This window comes from Pangasianodon hypophthalmus, chromosome 7 (assembly GCF_027358585.1).
Source record: "Pangasianodon hypophthalmus isolate fPanHyp1 chromosome 7, fPanHyp1.pri, whole genome shotgun sequence".
Classification (NCBI taxonomy): Eukaryota; Metazoa; Chordata; class Actinopteri; order Siluriformes; family Pangasiidae; genus Pangasianodon; species Pangasianodon hypophthalmus.
In genome coordinates this window covers 16,308,389-16,328,310 of record NC_069716.1, presented here as the reverse complement: position 1 = coordinate 16,328,310, position 19,922 = coordinate 16,308,389, and the positions used below count along the sequence as shown (strand labels likewise).

The 19,922-nt window shown below is 39.1% G+C and overlaps 1 protein-coding gene across 1 annotated transcript in view; it reads right to left on the bottom strand.

Annotated features, from left to right (window-relative positions):
• The window catches only part of mcf2a (MCF.2 cell line derived transforming sequence a), a 41,356-nt gene that overhangs the window by 19,722 nt on the left and 1,712 nt on the right, over positions 1 to 19,922 (bottom strand). Inside the window, exons 2-27 of the mRNA XM_053235651.1 lie at positions 18,614 to 18,733; positions 18,367 to 18,483; positions 18,132 to 18,281; positions 16,463 to 16,584; positions 13,476 to 13,590; positions 13,265 to 13,384; positions 12,048 to 12,239; positions 11,754 to 11,945; positions 11,322 to 11,493; positions 10,456 to 10,532; positions 10,213 to 10,295; positions 9,259 to 9,325; positions 9,017 to 9,132; positions 8,207 to 8,276; positions 7,969 to 8,061; positions 6,779 to 6,871; positions 6,475 to 6,600; positions 6,100 to 6,321; positions 4,768 to 4,860; positions 4,593 to 4,671; positions 4,439 to 4,502; positions 3,023 to 3,043; positions 2,605 to 2,705; positions 2,361 to 2,470; positions 2,139 to 2,251; positions 1,824 to 1,927 (exon numbers count right to left, since the gene is read on the bottom strand). Of these exons, the coding sequence (XP_053091626.1) occupies positions 1,824 to 1,927; positions 2,139 to 2,251; positions 2,361 to 2,470; positions 2,605 to 2,705; positions 3,023 to 3,043; positions 4,439 to 4,502; positions 4,593 to 4,671; positions 4,768 to 4,860; positions 6,100 to 6,321; positions 6,475 to 6,600; positions 6,779 to 6,871; positions 7,969 to 8,061; positions 8,207 to 8,276; positions 9,017 to 9,132; positions 9,259 to 9,325; positions 10,213 to 10,295; positions 10,456 to 10,532; positions 11,322 to 11,493; positions 11,754 to 11,945; positions 12,048 to 12,239; positions 13,265 to 13,384; positions 13,476 to 13,590; positions 16,463 to 16,584; positions 18,132 to 18,281; positions 18,367 to 18,483; positions 18,614 to 18,733 (2,932 nt within the window). The remainder of the gene's footprint in view (positions 1 to 1,823; positions 1,928 to 2,138; positions 2,252 to 2,360; positions 2,471 to 2,604; positions 2,706 to 3,022; positions 3,044 to 4,438; positions 4,503 to 4,592; positions 4,672 to 4,767; positions 4,861 to 6,099; positions 6,322 to 6,474; positions 6,601 to 6,778; positions 6,872 to 7,968; positions 8,062 to 8,206; positions 8,277 to 9,016; positions 9,133 to 9,258; positions 9,326 to 10,212; positions 10,296 to 10,455; positions 10,533 to 11,321; positions 11,494 to 11,753; positions 11,946 to 12,047; positions 12,240 to 13,264; positions 13,385 to 13,475; positions 13,591 to 16,462; positions 16,585 to 18,131; positions 18,282 to 18,366; positions 18,484 to 18,613; positions 18,734 to 19,922) is intronic.

Below are 19,922 nucleotides of genomic sequence, written 5' to 3'. Positions count from 1 at the left end.
AGTCCAGTCACCATGAGGTAAAAAAGAGTGGCTGTGGGTCTCTCAAATCCACAAGACAACTAAACTGAAGACAAAGCACTTGATAGGAAAAAAAGGTGCATCCTCTGTCATAGGCAACTGGTTTGGGGTGATTTATATAGACCTTTAGATAAGCGCAATGCCCTAATTCTCTCATCATTCCATTTGCAAAAGATTCAGGCTTTTTGAGTATTTTTGTTGGATGCAGGAAATAACATGTCCATAAATATAAGTTCCAAAATGTTAAAAATATCATGATAAAAACCTCTGGCTACAGGGCCCACCCCCGTGTAGACCAGAGCACAGCCGTTGTGTTCAAGTGTCGTGGATAAAGCTCACATAGCCATGAGGCTGAACATGCCAAAGGACAGACAGCATGGAGTCTAGAGGGAGCTGAGCTTCCATGTTTTCAGTTTTCCTGGCTCTGTAAAGGACACAGACCAACGTAGAAGATACAAGATTATAAACAGCATCAAAGATGAAAAGTATGAAGGCATTCACTCAGTATATATGTATGGCATCCTGGGGAAACACGTCACTGCGGCTGAATTCTGGCAAACAGTGTTTCTGTGTATAAAATATTTTGACGCATCTACTTTAAAAAAAAAATACATTTAACCAAAATGACATAGAAAGGTTTTTATTTACTTTATAACCTTGCCTAAGCTCTGTGAATGCAGAGATCACATTAGATGAAGAAGCAGTTGAAAATGGTCAGTCTGCATAAAGCAGGGGTTTATGTGGGGTTGCTTGATTTACAAATTGGGTTGTGAGAGACACTCACAGTCTTCTCTTTTGTTTTATATTGCTTTAACTATAAAGATGGATTTTGTGTGCTACTAGTTACTGTGATTTGCATTCATATTTACATTGAGATCACATGCTATTTTTTTTTTCTGCTATCCTGACACAGCACTACATTAGGGGTTCATCAATAAAAATGGACAGATTTCTCAGTCTATCTACCTCCATAGTATCTATTCACAAGCTTGATGGTACAACCAATATGACAAGGCCTTATGGTCACACGTCATTTGGGTCATTTTTGGGTCATTTGCCCCAAAAAATTGGAAGGTCCTAGCCTAAACAATATGGTTTATTTGCTAACTTGCTAGCTAACTGTGATTTTCTAACACAGGGAATGTCAAGTTTTTAGATATGTGCCAGAGCTAAATAGACATAAACCTAATAGATTCAATTTGTAAATGATGCGCATGCATCATCACATACATTGTAGAGATGGCAGCAGACAAAATTGTAATGTTTAAATCCTTGAACTAAAAAAATAAGAAATTTAGCCAACAGAACAATACTCCCTAAACTAATCAGCAATTATTTCAGCATGGATGTAAGTGCAGACAGCGATCAGTCGAGTAGTGAGAAGAGAGACTGGAGAGAGACTGAAGTGGATGATGCTTTTGATCAAAGTGATTACTGATTTTCCATTATAAATGCCATTCTTTCATTATTTTTCTAGTTTTCTTATTACATATTAAACTAAATGCAAATTGCATTTAGACAAAGTGTTGTTGTCTTTCACTGGAGTCGGAATGGAAACTTTACTTGGGATTGAGATACGTACAAAAGGGGAACATTTCAGTTTAGTTGAGGAAAGCTTGTAGTCTCAAAATTTCACCATGTGTAAGGGATTTCCCAGACTGCCGCATAAATGACAAGCGTTGTTTTAGAATTTATAAAAAGGTAAAATTTTGGTATATTTGACATTTTTCACAAATATTCTTTAAACATATTATATATATTAACATTTGCATCCAAAACAGAATTTTATACAAGACAATACTCACCTTGCAGCTGGTTGGAGCGCCCTCTGCTGCAGCTTCCCAGAATGCCAAGCTGACCTGAAGCAGAGAGCCTGTCCTTCTGTTTCTTGCTCAGGTTCTTCACCAACCTACAAGAGACCATGGATCAGTTTCCAAACAGTGCCATAGCACAAACACTGCTACATAACTCTGAGCACACTGCAAGCCGTTCATATAACAGTGAATGAAAGCACTGGTTAAAACTACTAGTAGTATTAATGTTACCGGATTTTTCTTCTCTACCTAAATTCATAAACAAATATGTTAACATAAAATGAAATAGAAGTCAACAGAACACACCAGTGACCATCATTGTCCTCCTGCTGCAGCTGTATGACATCATCACACTTAATGATGAGGTCATCTGGACCATATTTCTGAGAGCCTGCTACAGCCTTGTATTTACCTGGGTACTGGCAGATTGTGACAGGAAGTGAATGTCAGGAAAATCAGGAAACAGTATTAGAGAATATTTCTCAGAATAACTACACTGTGCCTGAGTGTGAGATCGAACACACTCACCAAACGAACAGTGTCCTCCTCTTCAGTATCAGACATGTTAGAGAGATTAGCTCCACTCCAGTCCTCCAGATCCTCACAGATATCAACCGGGTGAGTGGCACCTGGCCAACCTGACACACACACACACACACACACACACACACACACACACACAATCATAAATGAAGAGAGAAATATTTAAATAGAAACAAGCATTGTGCAGAAACAATACATTTCTACTTTGTTATAGCTGGTGTGTACGCACTGTGTCTGTTGTCCTTGTGCTTTGGAGAACGGCTAAATGGGTCTGGACTGCTGTGGCCCGACTCCGTCTCCTCCGAGCTGACTGACGCTCTTTGCTTCTTGCTATGTCAGGTGAGGAACAGGATACACTAAAGAAGCTGAATGAATACTCTCTCAAACACACACACTTTAACCAAAGAAACTAGCCAAATTGTCCAACAGCCCAGCATAAACTGCACCAGAAGATACAAGCCTGCATTCAGATCTAGGAAGAGACTGAACTTATTAGAGCACAGCCGCATGCTGAGCCAAAATGAAAGAAAAGTAATTAAGATATGGTTTGTCAAGATTTGTCAAGGTTTTTATTCAAAGCTTATTTGTTCACCATTTGCCTGTGAGTGATTATAGCATTTTAAACAAAAAGAAATGTTTGTACTGACCTCAATTTCAAAAAGTGAGCTCTGCAATAAAGGGATATTTCATTCAAACCCCGATAGGACATGATATGGTTACCAATCAATGAAAGCTGATATTGACTAGATATTAAGATCTTGCCAAACATCAGCTACTTTTTCAGCACTGTGATTGAAATATCACTTCTAAGCATGGTTTCAGCAGCCAAAACCATGGAGCCAAACCCAATGCTCTTGGTTTTCTCATCATTTGCATTACCATGCAGAACAGCATTATGGATGAGCATGTAGAAGGTTGCTAATGGTAAGCTATGGCATGAGGGATGTGCAGCTGCAGCAGCCCTGTGTGTGTGATGAAAGAGAATCAGAGCGGCCCGCTTTACCGCGGAGCGTCACTGGCGCTGGGAAGGGTGAGCGAGGCGTGGGCTCCGGGAGCGCAGACAAACACACGCACCCGCTGACACGGACACAATGTCCAGACGTGGCAGGCAACCTGTAAGGACCCCACGGGAAGGCCGCATGGCCCTGCAGGAGGACAGGCAACCATACACAGTGCAGCTTCATCCTCCCCATCATCATCATCACACACTTTCACCTTTTATTTTTAAGGTATTTTACACTAATTATAAACTATTATGCTAACAATATACACTCAACATCCAGTTTAATTAGGAACACCTGTATACCCGCCCATTCATGCAATTATCCAATCAGCCAATTACCTGGCAGCAGCATAACACATAAAATCTTGCAGATACAGGTCAAGAGCTTTAGTTAATGGTCATGTCAAACATCAGCCTAGGAAAAAATGTGAGCTGATAGACTTTGATATGTCTTGTTGATGATTAAGGTCAGAGCTGATTGGTCAGAACGGTTTAAGCTGACAGTAAGTCTACAATTATTTAAATAACCACTCTTTACAACCGTGGTGAGCAGAAAAGCATCACAGAACACCCCGAACCTTGAGGCAGATGGGCTACAGCAAAATGTTCACCTAATTGGCTGATTGGATTATTGTATGAATTAGCAGGTGTACAGGTATTCCTATTAAATTAGCCAGTGAGTATATATATCTTTTAGCTTGAATGGTTAAATGGACATTATTATATCACTTTTTTAATGCATGTTTATTGGCTGGATATTGATGCCATTTCATAGTGCTTTTCCTTGTGCCATTTTAAAATGAATCACATAGATGATTTGAGATGCTACAAGTGTTGTGAATATACTCAGTATATCTTTCATATCTACACTCTATTCCTATTCTTTTTCTACTGTATATATTTAGTATATAAAGCAATAGGCAGTGTAAGAGCAGGACAGGGAGATGTTAGGAAATCAAAGGCTAAAGAAGCTGAAGTGTGGAAAAACAGGTAAACAGCTGCTAAATGAGCTAACAGTGCTCTGATTGTTTAAAAGGGTTGAATTTATCAAAAGTCTTACCTCTCAGAGAGGGGCGGAGACAGAGGAAACCGCTCAGCCAATGTGTTGGAGTGACAAAGTTCACCTAAGCCAATCACATGGTGGGGAAAATCTTTGAGTAATTTTTTTTTAATGTAAAAACATACAATCTTTAGTGCTGGATATTTGTAGTCACCTTTGAATAGTTTCTGCTGGTTGGTGAGAATTTGTCTAATTGCTTTCAACCAGGCAAGTTTCACCTCCACTGTCGGTGCCTTACGATCACAAAAAGGCAAATTATAAGCGCATAGAAGATTTTTTTTTTTAAACTCACATTAACCGCTGACCCAAGCTCTTCATGAGGACCTCACCTGCACCACGTACACTTCCTCTCTGCCACTGTACCAGATCTCAAACTTCTTCACATCTCCTTTCACATTCTCTGTGATGCCCACAGCACTCATCTGCAAGAGGACATGCAGAACCACTCGCTCTAGTCAATTATCACTTCTCACTACACTGCTCACACACACACACACACCAGGGGAGGCAAACGGTGACCAGTAGCTTAGGTTTTAATTATAAATCAAGATAAAACAGATGGGACATCTTTCAAAATATTTATGAACTTGTGTTTCAAGTCAACAGAAGTGAAGAGAACTGGAATCCCAACAGTACTAGCTTCTACAGCTGAACTCAGATGAACCACTACATTTCTCTAACATCACACCACTAGCACAGACACCTTGGCATCTGCTAGAAATTAAATCTATAATGTATTTTTTCTTTATGATCTCCTTTGCTTAACTTATTATACATGCCTAACTTCTGGTACATGTATATAAATACATCAGAGACTGGTTGGTGATATATTTTGGGCCTTGTTTTGAACATTTACATGGAATAGGACTAAAAAGTAAATTGTGAGAATTTTTTTTATAACGTCTTTGTTACAGTGTGTAACGTCTTGGCTGGAATGGGTAACATTTGGAGCTGGCTGCACTAACAAGGCTTACACTTGATGTGAAGATCGAGTGTAAAATGTAGTACTCAATGAGGGTGTCTTTCCCACGCCTTGACGGTTGAATATGTTTTGTGTGCTAATACATCTTTTCATCTAGCCAGATGCTGTCATTCTGACATGTATGACATCTGCTGTTATTTTTCCCTGTTGGCTATTTCTCTTTATTCATGATTGTGCTGCTCTTTTCAGCCGTCAGTTTGGTTTTCTGAAGACTGTAGTATAATTCAGTTATTTTTAAAAATGTTACTATTGCATTTTTTTGTTCTGTTGCTAGTAACATAAATTAGCGAATAAGCTACGGGTTGTCTAGTTGTAGCTGTAGGAAATTTTGCTCTGTTATACAAGCTGCTTAGAAATCTTTACTGACTCATACAGTTGCACCTACTTGTAAGCCTGCAATGGCTGGAAAGTCCTAGCTATGATCTATTCATCAATTACGACCACACTGGTTAAAGACCTGTTCTTGCAATCAGCCCCTAAACTAGTGCTTCCATAAACCTCTAGTGTAACCATAAACTCAGTGTTTCATCGCTGATTGAGTAAATATTCTGAATTAGGATAGACAAAATAAAGATATGATATGATTGACACACAGACATGTACATTTCCCTGGAGGGGTAGGATTTTTCTGTGAGAGTGTATGTGTGTGTGTGTGTGTGCGCACATGTGTAATCCATACCTTTAGACAGTTTTTGAAGCTGTAGGAAGGTGTCTTATTAGCGTGCTCGCCATGATCTTCCCTGCGCTTGCAGAAGAGGAGTGCACGTTCGTACAGGAACAGGTGTCTCTGCATGGGTTTGAAGCGTGCGAGCTCCTTCACCCGTGTCGCGCCCTTCTTATGACTGATCCACACACTAAAGGAGCCCTGCATCAGGACCCGGCCCAAATCAGCCAGATCACCCTATCAGACACACACACTTACTTTAATCCTGAACATAGCACAATGCTGATGTGAGATAGAATTAACATCATACTGTACATTAAACATCCCATTTTGTCTAACCCGCAACGGCGTCTACATGCATACAAAATAAAAATGCTCATAAAAGTTCACCTCATATCCTGTGATGGAGATCTGGTGCATAGAATCATTAACTGATTTGAGCAAGTCCAGCATGGCAGTTAGTGCACCCTGTAGCTCAGAGACCCTCTCACAACCTGAGCTGTACTTCAGCAACTCCTGTACAATACACACACACACACACACACACACACACACACACAGTAACTGTGAACTTATTCAGATTTCATCAGTACACTGAGGATGTGTTCTATAATCCCTGAATGCACTTAGCTGAAAATATTCTCTATATCCTCTGCGTGGAGTGTATGGAGTGTGTGTTAATGCTTGTGCCCACCTTCAGTAGGAGTTGGTACTTGGTAAGACGCTGAACTGGTTTCAGCAGGTATGAATCCAGAGCCAGTTTGTGCTCCAGCTTCTTTTGGCACTCCTGAAACATGGGTGAAGACAAAACAACATATCAACACAGCCTGAATGTTTAACAGACCATTCACATTCTCATACTATGGATATCTTGCTGTTCTATCTATCTATCTATCTATCTATCTATCTATCTATTTCTGTCATCAAGTTACATGTTTTTTGTGAAACCACACTGCAAAACCTAGCAAACCTTAGCAAGTACAAATATCTTGAATATAGGCAAATTCAACTAATTAATTTCTTTATTCATTTGTTTTTAAACAAATGTAAGCATATTAAGCCTATTTCTAGATATTCTGATTCATTTCAACCTGGAAATTTTCTTATTCTATTGGCAGATCATTTTGTTTATTTCAAGTGTTAAATTCTAAAAAGAAGCTAAATCTGCCAATAGAACAAGACAAGACTGAAATTAGTAAATGTGTCTAGTAATAGGCTTAATTGTCTTATAATAGTTATATAACAAGCTCAAAATTAGAAATATTAGACAACTTCTCCTGTATTCAAGATTCAAGAACACATTTTTTTTTTTTGCAGTGCACTGCAAGTGAATATATTTTGAAAACTGGGGGAATTTGACTAATATTTCTTATTATAAGATTATTATAAATCAAAGACAAGATTATTCAGCTTGCCCTTAGATGCATTTACCCTCTTACTTACTCACTTACTCTTATTTACTCTTTATTCAGGCTTTAAATTTTCTTCTTCTATTAGCAGATAATTTTGCTTCTTTCTACAAATAAACACTTCAAATTAGGAAAAACATCTGCCAATAGAATAAGACAATTTCAAACTTGAAATAAGTAAAAGTATCTTTAAAAATACGTTTAATCTTATAACAGGAAATACTTGATAAACATGACTATATTCAGATGTTGTTAAGATGTTGTTTTTTGCAGCGTGCACCACATCAAACAATTTATTATTTAACACAGAAAAATGATAGTCTTCAAAGCTTTGGGTGAATTAAGAATTCAAAGCCATCTTGCACGAAACGTTATAAATAGTTAAGCATTAGTGGTCACTGCTTGTCATTAATATGAAATCTGACCAAATTTCAAATACTTGGTAGAATTCCATTAAAACAAGTTGGTTTCATACCCGGAAAAAGGCACAGTCAGAAAACTGCTTCCATAAGGACTCCGATCGCGGCTTATTCTGACAGTAACATTCATACACCTGGAAGTTCTCTTTCTGAAACAAAATATACACAATTCTCATACACTATAGCACACAAACAAACAAAATGAATTATGGATCCATGATAAGGTTACACAGAAATGGAATATCATGATAGGTTTCGACATGCTGGTGTTAAACTACAGATGTTATGCCATACCCGTTCTAGAAAACATGCTCCCACAGCTTCAGGCGTGTCCAAACAGCTCTCCAGGTCTTGCAGGAATACTCTGGAGAACAGAGGCCATTAATCACACACAGTCATTTTAGATAAAATTGAATTAAACTGTCCCCAGAGGGCTGATTGGTTGCTAGGCATATTTATCATAATCAACACAATATCACTAGTGCCAATATCACTGGACATACTAACTCTCATTATCAAGACGTGTGTACATAAATTAGCATCAAAAACATGAACATATATGAAATTAGCACGATGATTTCTACTATTGAGTCACATTAAAGCTTCTTAACTTTCTGAATCATTCACAAGCGGCAGTGTGCCAGAACCCCCCATGGCTGCTCTACACTCCTCCAGCTGTGTTCTCATTGGCTGGCTCAAATCCTTATTTCACCAGCAGCTATTAAGTGATAATTAAGATGCTTTAATTGGCAGAACATCTTCATGCAGGCAACCAATTTGCCAATCCTGCCCAGCGGAGCTAGATACCCAGCGGGAGAAACTGGGCTCAAAGGCATTAACAAATGGAGCTGAGCAAACATGATAAGTTGCGTTTGAAAGTTGGGGGTGGTTGGGGGGGAGAGAGCAATAAAGGTGTGTGAGAAAATGGGATGCTCCGAGCCACTGAGCTCATGTGTGTGTGGGTTTTTTTTCTAACAGACTATTTTATCTCATAGGAAACAGGGATTACTTATCATCCATGTGCTGGATTAGTTGACACGCTGCTCATCAGCTGTGGCATAATAAAGTTTTGAAGACGACGCATGTGTTTGCGTGTGGCCTTGCCTGCTGTGAAAATTGTAGATATCAGGCATGTTTCCAAACAGTATATCTCTCTTGTTGCGTAGGCTGTTGGGCAGGAGAGAAGAGAGGGAGGGGTTGTCCATTTCTGCCCTGTAGCCCTGCAACACAGTTCCCGCAGAGAGCAGCAGAATCTCAGCTCGCTGGTGTAGCTCTTTTTCCGTGCATAATTTTAGCAAAATCAAATTTCACCAAAAGGGCAGTTTTTTCATCTTCAGCATACTTACCAGCAACACAGTCAGAAGCTCTTCTACATATATTCTTTCTGTCTCGATCAGCTCCCTCATTACACGACTAGAGAAAAATGCACACACACACACACACACACACACACACACACACACACACACAAGCAAACACACACACACACATCCAGGTCATTTATATATTTGCTCTTCAGTACTCAGTAAACAGAAATGTTACAGCAGGTCTTCATTTAGCAAAAAAAAAAGTGAAAAGGACATGGCTGAATGATAATAATGATAGGATGATGAGACATAAAACTAAATATTAACAGAAGAATGACAGAGAGAAGTGTTGTAGCCTTCTTTTAATCTCTGGTGCCTCTTGTTGTTAGTTAGGTTTGTGAACCACCCTTTGATCCTTTTAAGAAATTACAGGAACCCCTAGACAAGCAGTATTTTTGAAGCAATTATGTACTAATGTTCCTCTGAATTCAACAGCAATTCACTAGCAATTACAATTTCTAATTTGACACATCATGCATGCAGTTGTCACTTATAGAACATTATAGCAGCTATAAACAGTCATTCCCTCTCATTTTTTCTTAATAAGAGGGGGAAAATGCAGCTTGTGATGTAACCAAGAAACTAGAAAGTGCAAGGTCTTGAATGTCCTGAAGAATCTCCCTTGGCGAAAAACTTACTGACCATTAACAAAGCATGGCACTGGAGACTCCTTCCATAAATGTTAAACAAATGTAGCCTTACGGAAAGGTTATTCGTTAACATTTGTTTTGTTTTTCGTTAAAAATAAACATTTTTTAATTAGCTGATTATGATGCTTAGATTATATGGAGCATCTACCATAGAAGTCAGTGTGAATTAGCAATCTTTCTACCAAAAAAGATTTGGGAATTCAACAGTGCTGTGGTATAATATATTTTAAAAATGAAATACTAACATAATTTTTCCGTCAAGAGAAAAACAGAGAGGACTCACTGTTTCAGCAGGTCTGCTCCATCCTCACCATCCACAACGTAGGACAGAGAGTTGCGGTTCTGATAGTCGTGCAACACCTCAATCTGACACACAAAAACATCTTATTATACATACACCCAAGTCACATGCGTGACAATGCCTAACATGCACATATTAAATGTTAATCCTGCATGAAGTCTGTAGTGTAAATGAAGCAGTCAGCTGTACTGTATGTCACATGGTACATCATTCTGACTCTATTACCTTCCTGGGGTTTGGGCTTTTCCGTGTCGCTCTTTTGCCTGAGAAGTCAAAGGTGAATTTTATAGTTGAATTGAGATCTGTGGAGCAGGAAAAATATCTATAAAATAAATTCACCACAAAAAAAGCTGAAGGAAATAAAAATCAACTCTTGGTTGAGTAAAGACACTTTAAAAGCACAGCATTAGCCTGCTAATACTAAAGATGTTCCAAAAGGCAGTGTAATTATACATGTACATATAACGTCATTTGTGTACAGAATAATAAATATATAGTTAAGAACAACGCTTCTACACAGAGCACAGATAGTAACCAGCTTCTCTTGGGTATGACAGATCACTTAGAAAGAAGCTTTTCAGCAGCCTGGTTCTGATTTTGATGTTTTCTAGATGTGTGGAACAAGCAGGGGTGATCCTGTTGTGATCCTATACAGCAGGAATCAGTATCTGCTCCTGAGTTTAAGGCTGATTGGTTTCTTCTTAACCTCCTGGCACTGAGCCCCACAGAGTCTGAATGTGTGTATTAACCACAGCTCTACTAAGACTCTCCGCTTTACACTATATATGACTGGTGACTATGCTTTTTGCTCAATATAACCTAATTAACATTCACCATGACATCCTCTTGATTTCAAGCAGTGCTTTCCTTCCTCACTTTAATAATAATAGAAAACAATGGTGGTCGTAAACATTTCAAAAGCATTTACCGCATCCTGTCGATAGCTTTGTTAGGGTTTATTGTATCTGGAGCATTGTATTTTCTCTAGGCTTAGTAGATACGCTATCTAATAAAGTGGCACTATTGGTTAAGTGCTGAGTCTTTGAGTTCCTCTGTGTATGTGTAGGTAGATAGGTATATCATCAGTGTACCATGTTTGGGGGAAAAGACTGGGGACTTTGACCGTGGTGGATTCTCTGGTCGAGGTGCTACCAGCTGTACCGGCCGCACATGTTTGTCTGCTAGTTTCTTCAGGCAGGTCTGTCTAGTCTGGAATAGATTCTGAACAGAGGCATACTTCTCAAAAGTCTTCTCTATATGAGTCTGGAAACAAATGGACACAAAAAACATTGATGTCAGCCATCTTCCCCTGCTAAAAGAAATCATTTCCTAGAAAATTATATATTTTGCTGTAAATCACGTATAAATATCTTTTATATATTTATGTATATACATGATTTAGAGTAAAATAAATCTCTAAATTTATTTTGAGATGTGTAAATATCTGATGTATTTATATATACACTGCAAAAATAATTTGCAAGTCATGAGTCAACAGATTAACTGCGAAAATGAAAATTTACCTGCAGATGAGGAGTGAGAACGCCCTCATATTCCAGAAAGAGCAAGTCTGGCCCAGCATTAAGGAGCGCTGGCGCCCCCTCCTGGAACTTCTCTAAATCACTCAGTGCTGCCTGAGCACCTTCTTTAGAGTGAACTTTTTCTAACTGCTGATTGGCTAAGAGGTACGTGCCATCATCACACCACTTCTGGGCCTGCACACATGAAACACAGACAAATAGTACAAATAGTTCAATTTACGGATCTGAAATATGACAGAAGCAGGAAGAGATCACGTGTGTGTGTGTTAATCTCACCTCGTCTAGGTGTTGCAGTAAGCTCTGCACTTGTATGAGTGTTTTACATTTAGCACTGATGGCAGAGTTTAGTGTGTCACAGTGGTGTCTGAGCTCATTACAGCGCTGTACGATCAGAGGCGTTGCATAATGATGACCCGCAGCCAACTGGTGTCCATGCAATATCATCACCTGGGCCCGAGTCATTTCCTCCTTACAGCACAGAAAAGAATGCCAGATAGAGTCAAAGAAAAGACATGTCATTTTTGGCTTCAGAAAGCTGGTGAAATTGCTAATATTTATAAATATAAATATCCATCTGTTGTTCTGAACTTTAAAAAGTAAAAATAAAAGTACAAATTTATTTCTGTGGTATATTGTTATATACCACAGTGGTGTACAGTGGTATAACAAATTTTCTTCTGTTTTTGCAAACACTTCTAATCTTTCACTCATATGCACTACATGCATAAGTACGTGGACAATTGACCACCACACCCATATGTTGTTCTTTCCCAAACTGTTGAAGTTGAAAGCACACAATTGTATAGGATATCTTTGGATGCTGTAGCATTACAATTTCCCTTCACTGGAACTAAGGGGTCTATACCTGTTTCATCCCCTGACAATGCCCCTGTGTACAAAGTGAGCTCCATGAAGACGTGGTTTGCCAAGTTTGGAGTGGAAGAACTTGAGTGACCTGCACAGAGCCCTGACCTCAACCCCACTGAACACCTTTGTGTTGGATGAACTGGAACACTGACTACACACCAGGCCTCCTCACCCGACATCAGTGCCTGACTTCACTAATGCTCTTGTGGCTGAATGGACAAATTCCCACAGCCACGCTCAAGAATCAAGTGGTAATCCTTCCCAGAAGAGTGGAGGTTTTTATAACAGCAAAGAGGAACTAAATCTAGAATGGGACGTTCAAAAAGCACACATGGGTGTGATGGTCAGGCATCCACAAACATTTGCCCATATAGTGTACAACTGCAAACAAACCCTACTGAGAACACGGACATACACTCTTAGAAAAAGAGGTCAAATCTAGAACACTTAAGAGATCTTTGGCTGTCCCTCTTGGGCAACCCTTAAAATGTCTATGTAGGAATTTATAACAGATTGTTTCCTCATCAGAATGGCTTGCTAGAAGAACCCTTTAAGGAAACTATTAACCCCTAACTCTTCAAAGAACCCGCTGAAGAACCCTTCTTCTAAGAGTGTGTTTAAGCTACCTGGGCTCGTTTCTCCAGAATATCCAGCTCTTTGATTATCTGCTCTGTCTGTGCCAGCGTTTCTCCTGTAACAATAAGCTTCCCCTCCTGAGCACTCAACTTCTCCAAAGAACTCTCCATCTGTGAAAGACAATACAGGTCCAATATAGACATCAAGTACAGTCTTTTTGGTTATGTCTGCATTGTTTTTGTGCTCAGAAAACCAGCCTACCTCTTGAAAGCTGTGCTCATATCTCAGCAACTGCAGGTACTGCTGAAGTTTGAGGTGGTGCTTGTCAAAGAAATCATCAAAAGCCATTTCCATATCTCTCAGCTGGGCCAGCAGTCTGTAACAGCATGCAAAAATACAATAAGAAGTTCTTTTTCCCCCCCCCTATATTGCCAATACTATATTACAGCTGAGGCCAAAGATATTCAATCTCAGTTTTTCACAACTCCACACATTTCATGTTACCATACATTTCTTTTGGCAAGTCAATTTGGGTACCTACTTTTTCACATCAGAGGTAATTGTAAAACAATCAATTTATTTCAGACTTAGTTCAGCTTTTATTCACGATATCAGAATTTCAGTGGGCCAAAAGTTTACATACACAGAGTTGACTGTCTCTTTAAACAGTCTGGACATTTCAGAAATTGATGAAATGACTTTTAAAAGTTTCTCAATTGTCTTAATTAAGATATATTGGGGGCGCACCTGTGGCTGTAAAACGGCTTACCTTTGGAGACAATATTTAGAGATTGGTGAACAAGTTGGAGGCATCAGGTACCAAAGTATGAGTATTCACCATTAAGAGAATCCTACATCACCATGGCCTGAAACACTGATGCGCAAGGAAGAAGCCACTAATCTAAGACCGGCATTTAAAAAAAAAAAAACAGACTGAAGTTTGCAGTTGATCACTAGCATTTTGGAGGAGTGTTCTCTGGTCAGATAAAACAAAAATTGAACTATTTGGCCCTAATCATCTGTGTGGTGTATGGAGGGAAAAGGCAGAGGCCTAAGTCATACCATTAAAGTTGTAACAAAATGGATTAAAGACAACAAAGTGAAATTGTTGGAGTGGCCATCACAAAGCCCTGACCTGAACCCAGGAGAAAATTTGTGGACTGAACTAAAAATGTGTCTGAGCAAGGAGGCCCATAAACCTGACTGAGCTACACCAGTTCTTTCAGGAGGAATGAGCAAAACTTCTGGTAAAGCATTGTAAGAAGTTGGTGGAAGGCTAGCCTAAGTGTTTGATTCAAGTTAAGCAATTAAAAGGCAATGACACCAAATACTAACAAAGAGTCTGTAAACTTTGGACCAACTGGAGATATGATATAGTAAATAAAAGCTGAAATAAACCTTTCTCTTAGCTATTATTTTTGAAATGACCTCTTATGGAAATAAAGTAGACTTCACAGGGTAAATGTACGGTAACACGGAAAGTGTGGAGCTGTGAAAAACATAGCTTGAATGTTTTAGCTTAGGTGTATGTAGGTGTACGTTTTGGTCCCTAATATATTTTTCCAAATAAAACTAGTGTGGTTCTACATATATTTTTTCCCTAATACTATAATATATTTTTTTTCAAATACAAATAGTGTATTTCTATTTTCATTTTCATAATACTCCTGTATCTTCAGGTCTACAAATCAAGTAACCATTATTGTTATCGTATCCATTTATATGTATACAGAGGGACAAAATCTCATACCTCTAGACCAAAGCGCAATACACAAGACAATAATGAGGCTATGAACACATGACTACATAATGTACACATAATATAAGTAGAAGAACTGTTTCATACAGAAAGTACTAATGAAAGTACTAGTGTAAATAACTGCACAGTATACACCAATCAGTCACATCATTAAAACCACCTGCCTAATATTGTGTTGGTCCCACCAAAACAGCTCTGACCCGTCGAGGCATGGACTCCACAAGACCTCTGAAGGTGTACTGTGGTATCTGGCACCAAGACATTAGCAGCAGATCCTTTAAGTCCTGTAAGTTGCAAGGTGGGGCCTCCATGGATCGGACTTGTTTGTCCAGCACATCCCACAGATGCTTGATCGGATTGAGATCTGGGGAATTTGGAGGCCAAGTCAACACCTTGAACTCTTTGTCATGTTCCTCAAACCATTCCTGAACAATTTTTGCAGTGTGGCAGGGCGCATTATCCTGCTGAAAGAGGCCACTGCTATTAGGGAATACTGTTGCCATGAAGGGGTGTACCTGGTCTGCACCAATGTGTAGGTAGGTGGTATGTATAAAAATAGCATCCACATGAATCAGAGGACCCAAAGTTTCCCAGCAGAACATTTCCCAGAGCATCACACTGCCTCCGCTGGCTTGCCTTCTTCCCATAGTGCATCCTGGTGCCATCTCTTCCCCAGATAAGCGACCCTGCCATCCACATGGTGTAAAATAAAATATGATTCATCAGACCAGGCCACCTTCTTCCATTGCTCCATGGTTCAGTTCTGATGCTCACATGTCCATTGTAGGTGCATTCAGTGGTGGACAGGGGTTAGTATGGTCACTCTGACCGGTCTGTGGCTACGCAGCCCCATACACAGCAAGCTGTGATCTGACACCTTTCTATCATAGTCAGCATTAACTTTTTCAGCAATTTGTGCTACAGCAGCTCTTCTGTGGGTTCGGACCAGACAGGTTAGCCTTCGCTCCCCATATGCATCAGTGTGCCTTGGGCGCTCATGACCTTGTTGCCGGTTCACCGGGTTGTCCTTCCTTGGACCACTTTTGGTAGGTACAAACCACTGCATACCAGGAACTCCCCACAAGACCTGCCATTTTGGATCTAGTCGTCTAGCCATCGTAATTTGGCCCTTGTCAAAGTCGCTCAGATCCTTATGCTTGCCCATTTTTCCTGCTTCCAACACAACAACAAGGACTGACTGTTCATTTGCTGCCTAATATATCCCACCCCTTGACAGGTGCCATTGTAACAAGGTAATCAGTTATTATTCATTTCACCTTTCAGTGGTTTTAATGCTATGGCTGGTCAGTGTATAATAACTATATAGAACTGGAGTACAACCTAAAGGCCAATAAAAAGAATATAACCAACAAAATGAAGTATTCTTTGCTCAGCTGTCATTTCTGAGTATATTACACTAATTCTTGTATCTTTATTTTTCAGAGTAGGTCAGAGTCAAGACATTAAATTAGTCATGAGGGCTGCACACCTCTGTACTGTGTCCCAGTCCTGTGTTATGTCCCAGTGTGTATCTTTATTCTCCTCCTTCCCAGAAGCCTCCATGCTGGAGAGCAGGTAGCGTCCCTCCCTCATCACTGAGCTGATAGCATCCTACATTCACAAAGAACAACATAAACTACTGTCATAGTCCCAGCAGAGGCATGGAGAACAGTATTGGCAGAGGCAAAGAAACAATAAGAGACACTTCACAGACACTTGAAGAATGTCAAGCCTTAATCATTTAGATTTATTTTTTTTTCATATAGTGTTTTTGTATTATTTTGTAAATTATTTATGGATTATAACTTATGCACTGTTCAATCAGGATTAGTTTTGCCAGAGGAGGTTTGGTAATGTAAGTTTTAAGAGATTTCACTTGCTGATTTGGACAGGATAAAATATTTGCTGAATTTACTCAAATTTCCACAAACGAGCTGGACTAAAACTTCAGTGCTAAGATGTACAGGTATACTGATATGCACAAACCTCAGTAACAAAAGTTTTTTATTATTATTTTTATTATTTTACTGTGAGATTGATTCAAACAGAATGGAGAGCTGAGTGTTCAGTTAAATAATTTGCTCCAAAGTTATGACTTTCAGAGTTAAATTAAATGCACTGCCAATTTGTACTCGATTAAAATCACAGATTTTGTTGGTAACCATTTAACTCGCTCACTCGCTCACTCACTCACTCACTCACTCACTCACATACATTAACACCTAGGGGCAATTTATCTTAGCCAATCCACATAGTGGCATGTTTTTGGGAGATGGGAGGAAATCTACCACTGTGCCACCCTAAATTAAGTATCATTCCAATCAATTTTTTCATGCTGATCAAAACCTATTTCTATTGGCAGACCCTTCTACCATTTGAGCAGAAATACCCCATGATCTTACGCACAAACTGTGGCTGCTCTGCCCTTGCTAGCATTATTAGTGGTTGGGAGTGAATTTAGGTGGCAGCGGGGCTGTCTCTGTTTTGACATGCATTCCTGTTTGGGCTTTCAAAAAATAAGGAAAATGCAATGCTGTTAGGAGAGTCAAGTGTACGTGCGACTGGTCTGAACTGCCCTGCAGTCATCTGTCAGTTACTCCAACTGACTAACACATTTTTGTGTTTTTTTCCCTGTGCATCATCAGAAGTGCATGACTGTGCATGCACAGTTTAGAGAGAACAGTGGTTCCAATTAATTAAACAACATCATACTTTTTATCCATTTATCGTTACATTTAATATTGTGAAATATCGCCAAGACGAGTTATTTCCTGTCATCACTTACATTAGAGCAGCTATAAAAATTTGCTCCCTCATCAGCCTCTTTTTTTCTTTCTCTTTAAGTTAATATAAAAAAATCACAGCTTTTCATGTTCCTGAGAAACCAGAAAGAGCAAGTTTGCCTTGTAGCCAGCACTAGTGTCAGAGCTGCTGGAAGATAATCAAGACTTTCTTAGCAGAATCAAAAATTCAACAGCTCTGTGGTACAAATATAGTTTTTTCTGTTAAAAATACTTTTACATACATTAAGTAATTAATTGTTTAAGGCCTTACTGTTAAGAAGAACAGGTATAAGGAAGAAAAGTATCGTTCACACCCTATACACACACGCCCACACGCGCACACACACACGCACACACTTTGACTTTCAGCAGTACCTTCAGTCTCCTGTACTTCTCAGTGTGTGACAGCAGCAGCAACTCGATGGCATTGCTCTCCTGTGATAATTCCATCTCTGCCAACTCTGTTCCAAAGGCCTGTAGCATCTGAGCAATGTCCTTCACAGTCACTGCGAAACTCTCTATAGCCTGCAAAAAGAAAAGACGCCTTATCATTAAGATCATCATAGGAGTAATGTGTTATCTGTAAATAGAGGAGATGGCAGTGCAGTACAGTTCTGAGGAAGATCCAGTCGCTATGGCAGTAGTCCAGAGTGCCTCCAAATTCCGAAGTTAGTTGATTCTCATCAATGTAGCGCAGTAAGTCAGTGACCGAGCTCAGCATCACAACCTCATACACACATACACACATACACACACAGTCTATTAATACAGGGACAGGGGTAATTATGGTATTCGCTGCAGTAGTGCTGTGCATCTCCAGGAACAGATCTGAGTAAAGTAAGTGTAGATGGTCTTACGGGTAACTTGAGCATAAAATCCTCTTGGCTGAAGCGGAAGACGAGGTCCGTGAATGTGCGCTGGAAGAAGCTGGTTGGTCTCAGAACTAGTACCAGGTGAAGGTTTCCTGGAAAAGATTCCTGGAGGACAGAATAAAACAGTATCATGATGCACATCCAACCACCAAATCCAACCTGAGGAGAAATCTTTACCATAGTTACAGAGAGGATGGATCTTATCGTTAATTTGTATGAAATAATAGACAGCTACGGTTAAATATAAAGAGTTAAAATCCCAAATTCCACATTACTGATAAATAGCTGCACTAATAAAGCTGATTTAAAAATGTTTACTAGACATTAAAAATATGGGTGGAATTTTATTCCTGATTGTGAATCATAATTGTGTCAAACTCTAGGAATTCACAGTATTTCTCATGCCATGTGAAATTAACATGTTACATGCACTGTGCTGGAAAAAAGAGGAGCAACATTTTAGGAAAGTTTAATTTTGCCATGTATGGTAGTTTTTTTATTTGGTTTTTGTTGTTTTGATGGAACAACTACAACAGATCAGTCAGCAAGGTGATTAGAAAGCTAACTTGCAAGCCAAAAAAAGTCAGCTTTTTAGCAGGTTAGGGAAAAAAACATTCAATAAGCATTTCAGATTGTATGTTTCGATTATAAATAGTTATCACCTTTTGGTGTATACTTTTAGATGGCTTGTCAAGGTACGATATTTTAAATGGATTATCCATGGAAGATCCAGGAAGTTAGCATCCAAACTATGCCTAATGACAGCTAACATGAACTCAGCATTACTGAGTTAGCAAGCCAGCCTATGTCAATATGGGAAAACAGAAAAATCCTGCTCTTGAATTAGTCCAATTTCAACAAATACAATTCTGAATTCATAGATTATTAGGAAACAAGTTATTCCAAGCAAATTATTTCCATTTGTGTTTTGTTGTCATTTATGTTGTCCAGAGCTAACTGTAAAGAATTAAAATCTGTCAGAAAAGTGGGTTTTGAAGAGGGAAGTTCACATGCACAAGTTTGAGACTATAAAGGAGCTTAAAATGATCTGCAAGCAGGAGTGGACCAAGAGCCCTCCATAAAAGCCATCACAGAAAGAGACTCAGTGTTTTTCTTCTCTCCAGGGACAAGTGGCACAAAATATTAATTGTAAGGTTGCTGATCATTTTTGAAATCAGTGTTTTGTAGAAAGCATTGCGCTACATTTAAAAGAACCTGTCTGTGTTTGAGAAAAAAGACACTCAAATAAAACTATAGATGTCCTTGTATGATTGAACTCTAAATGCCACTTATT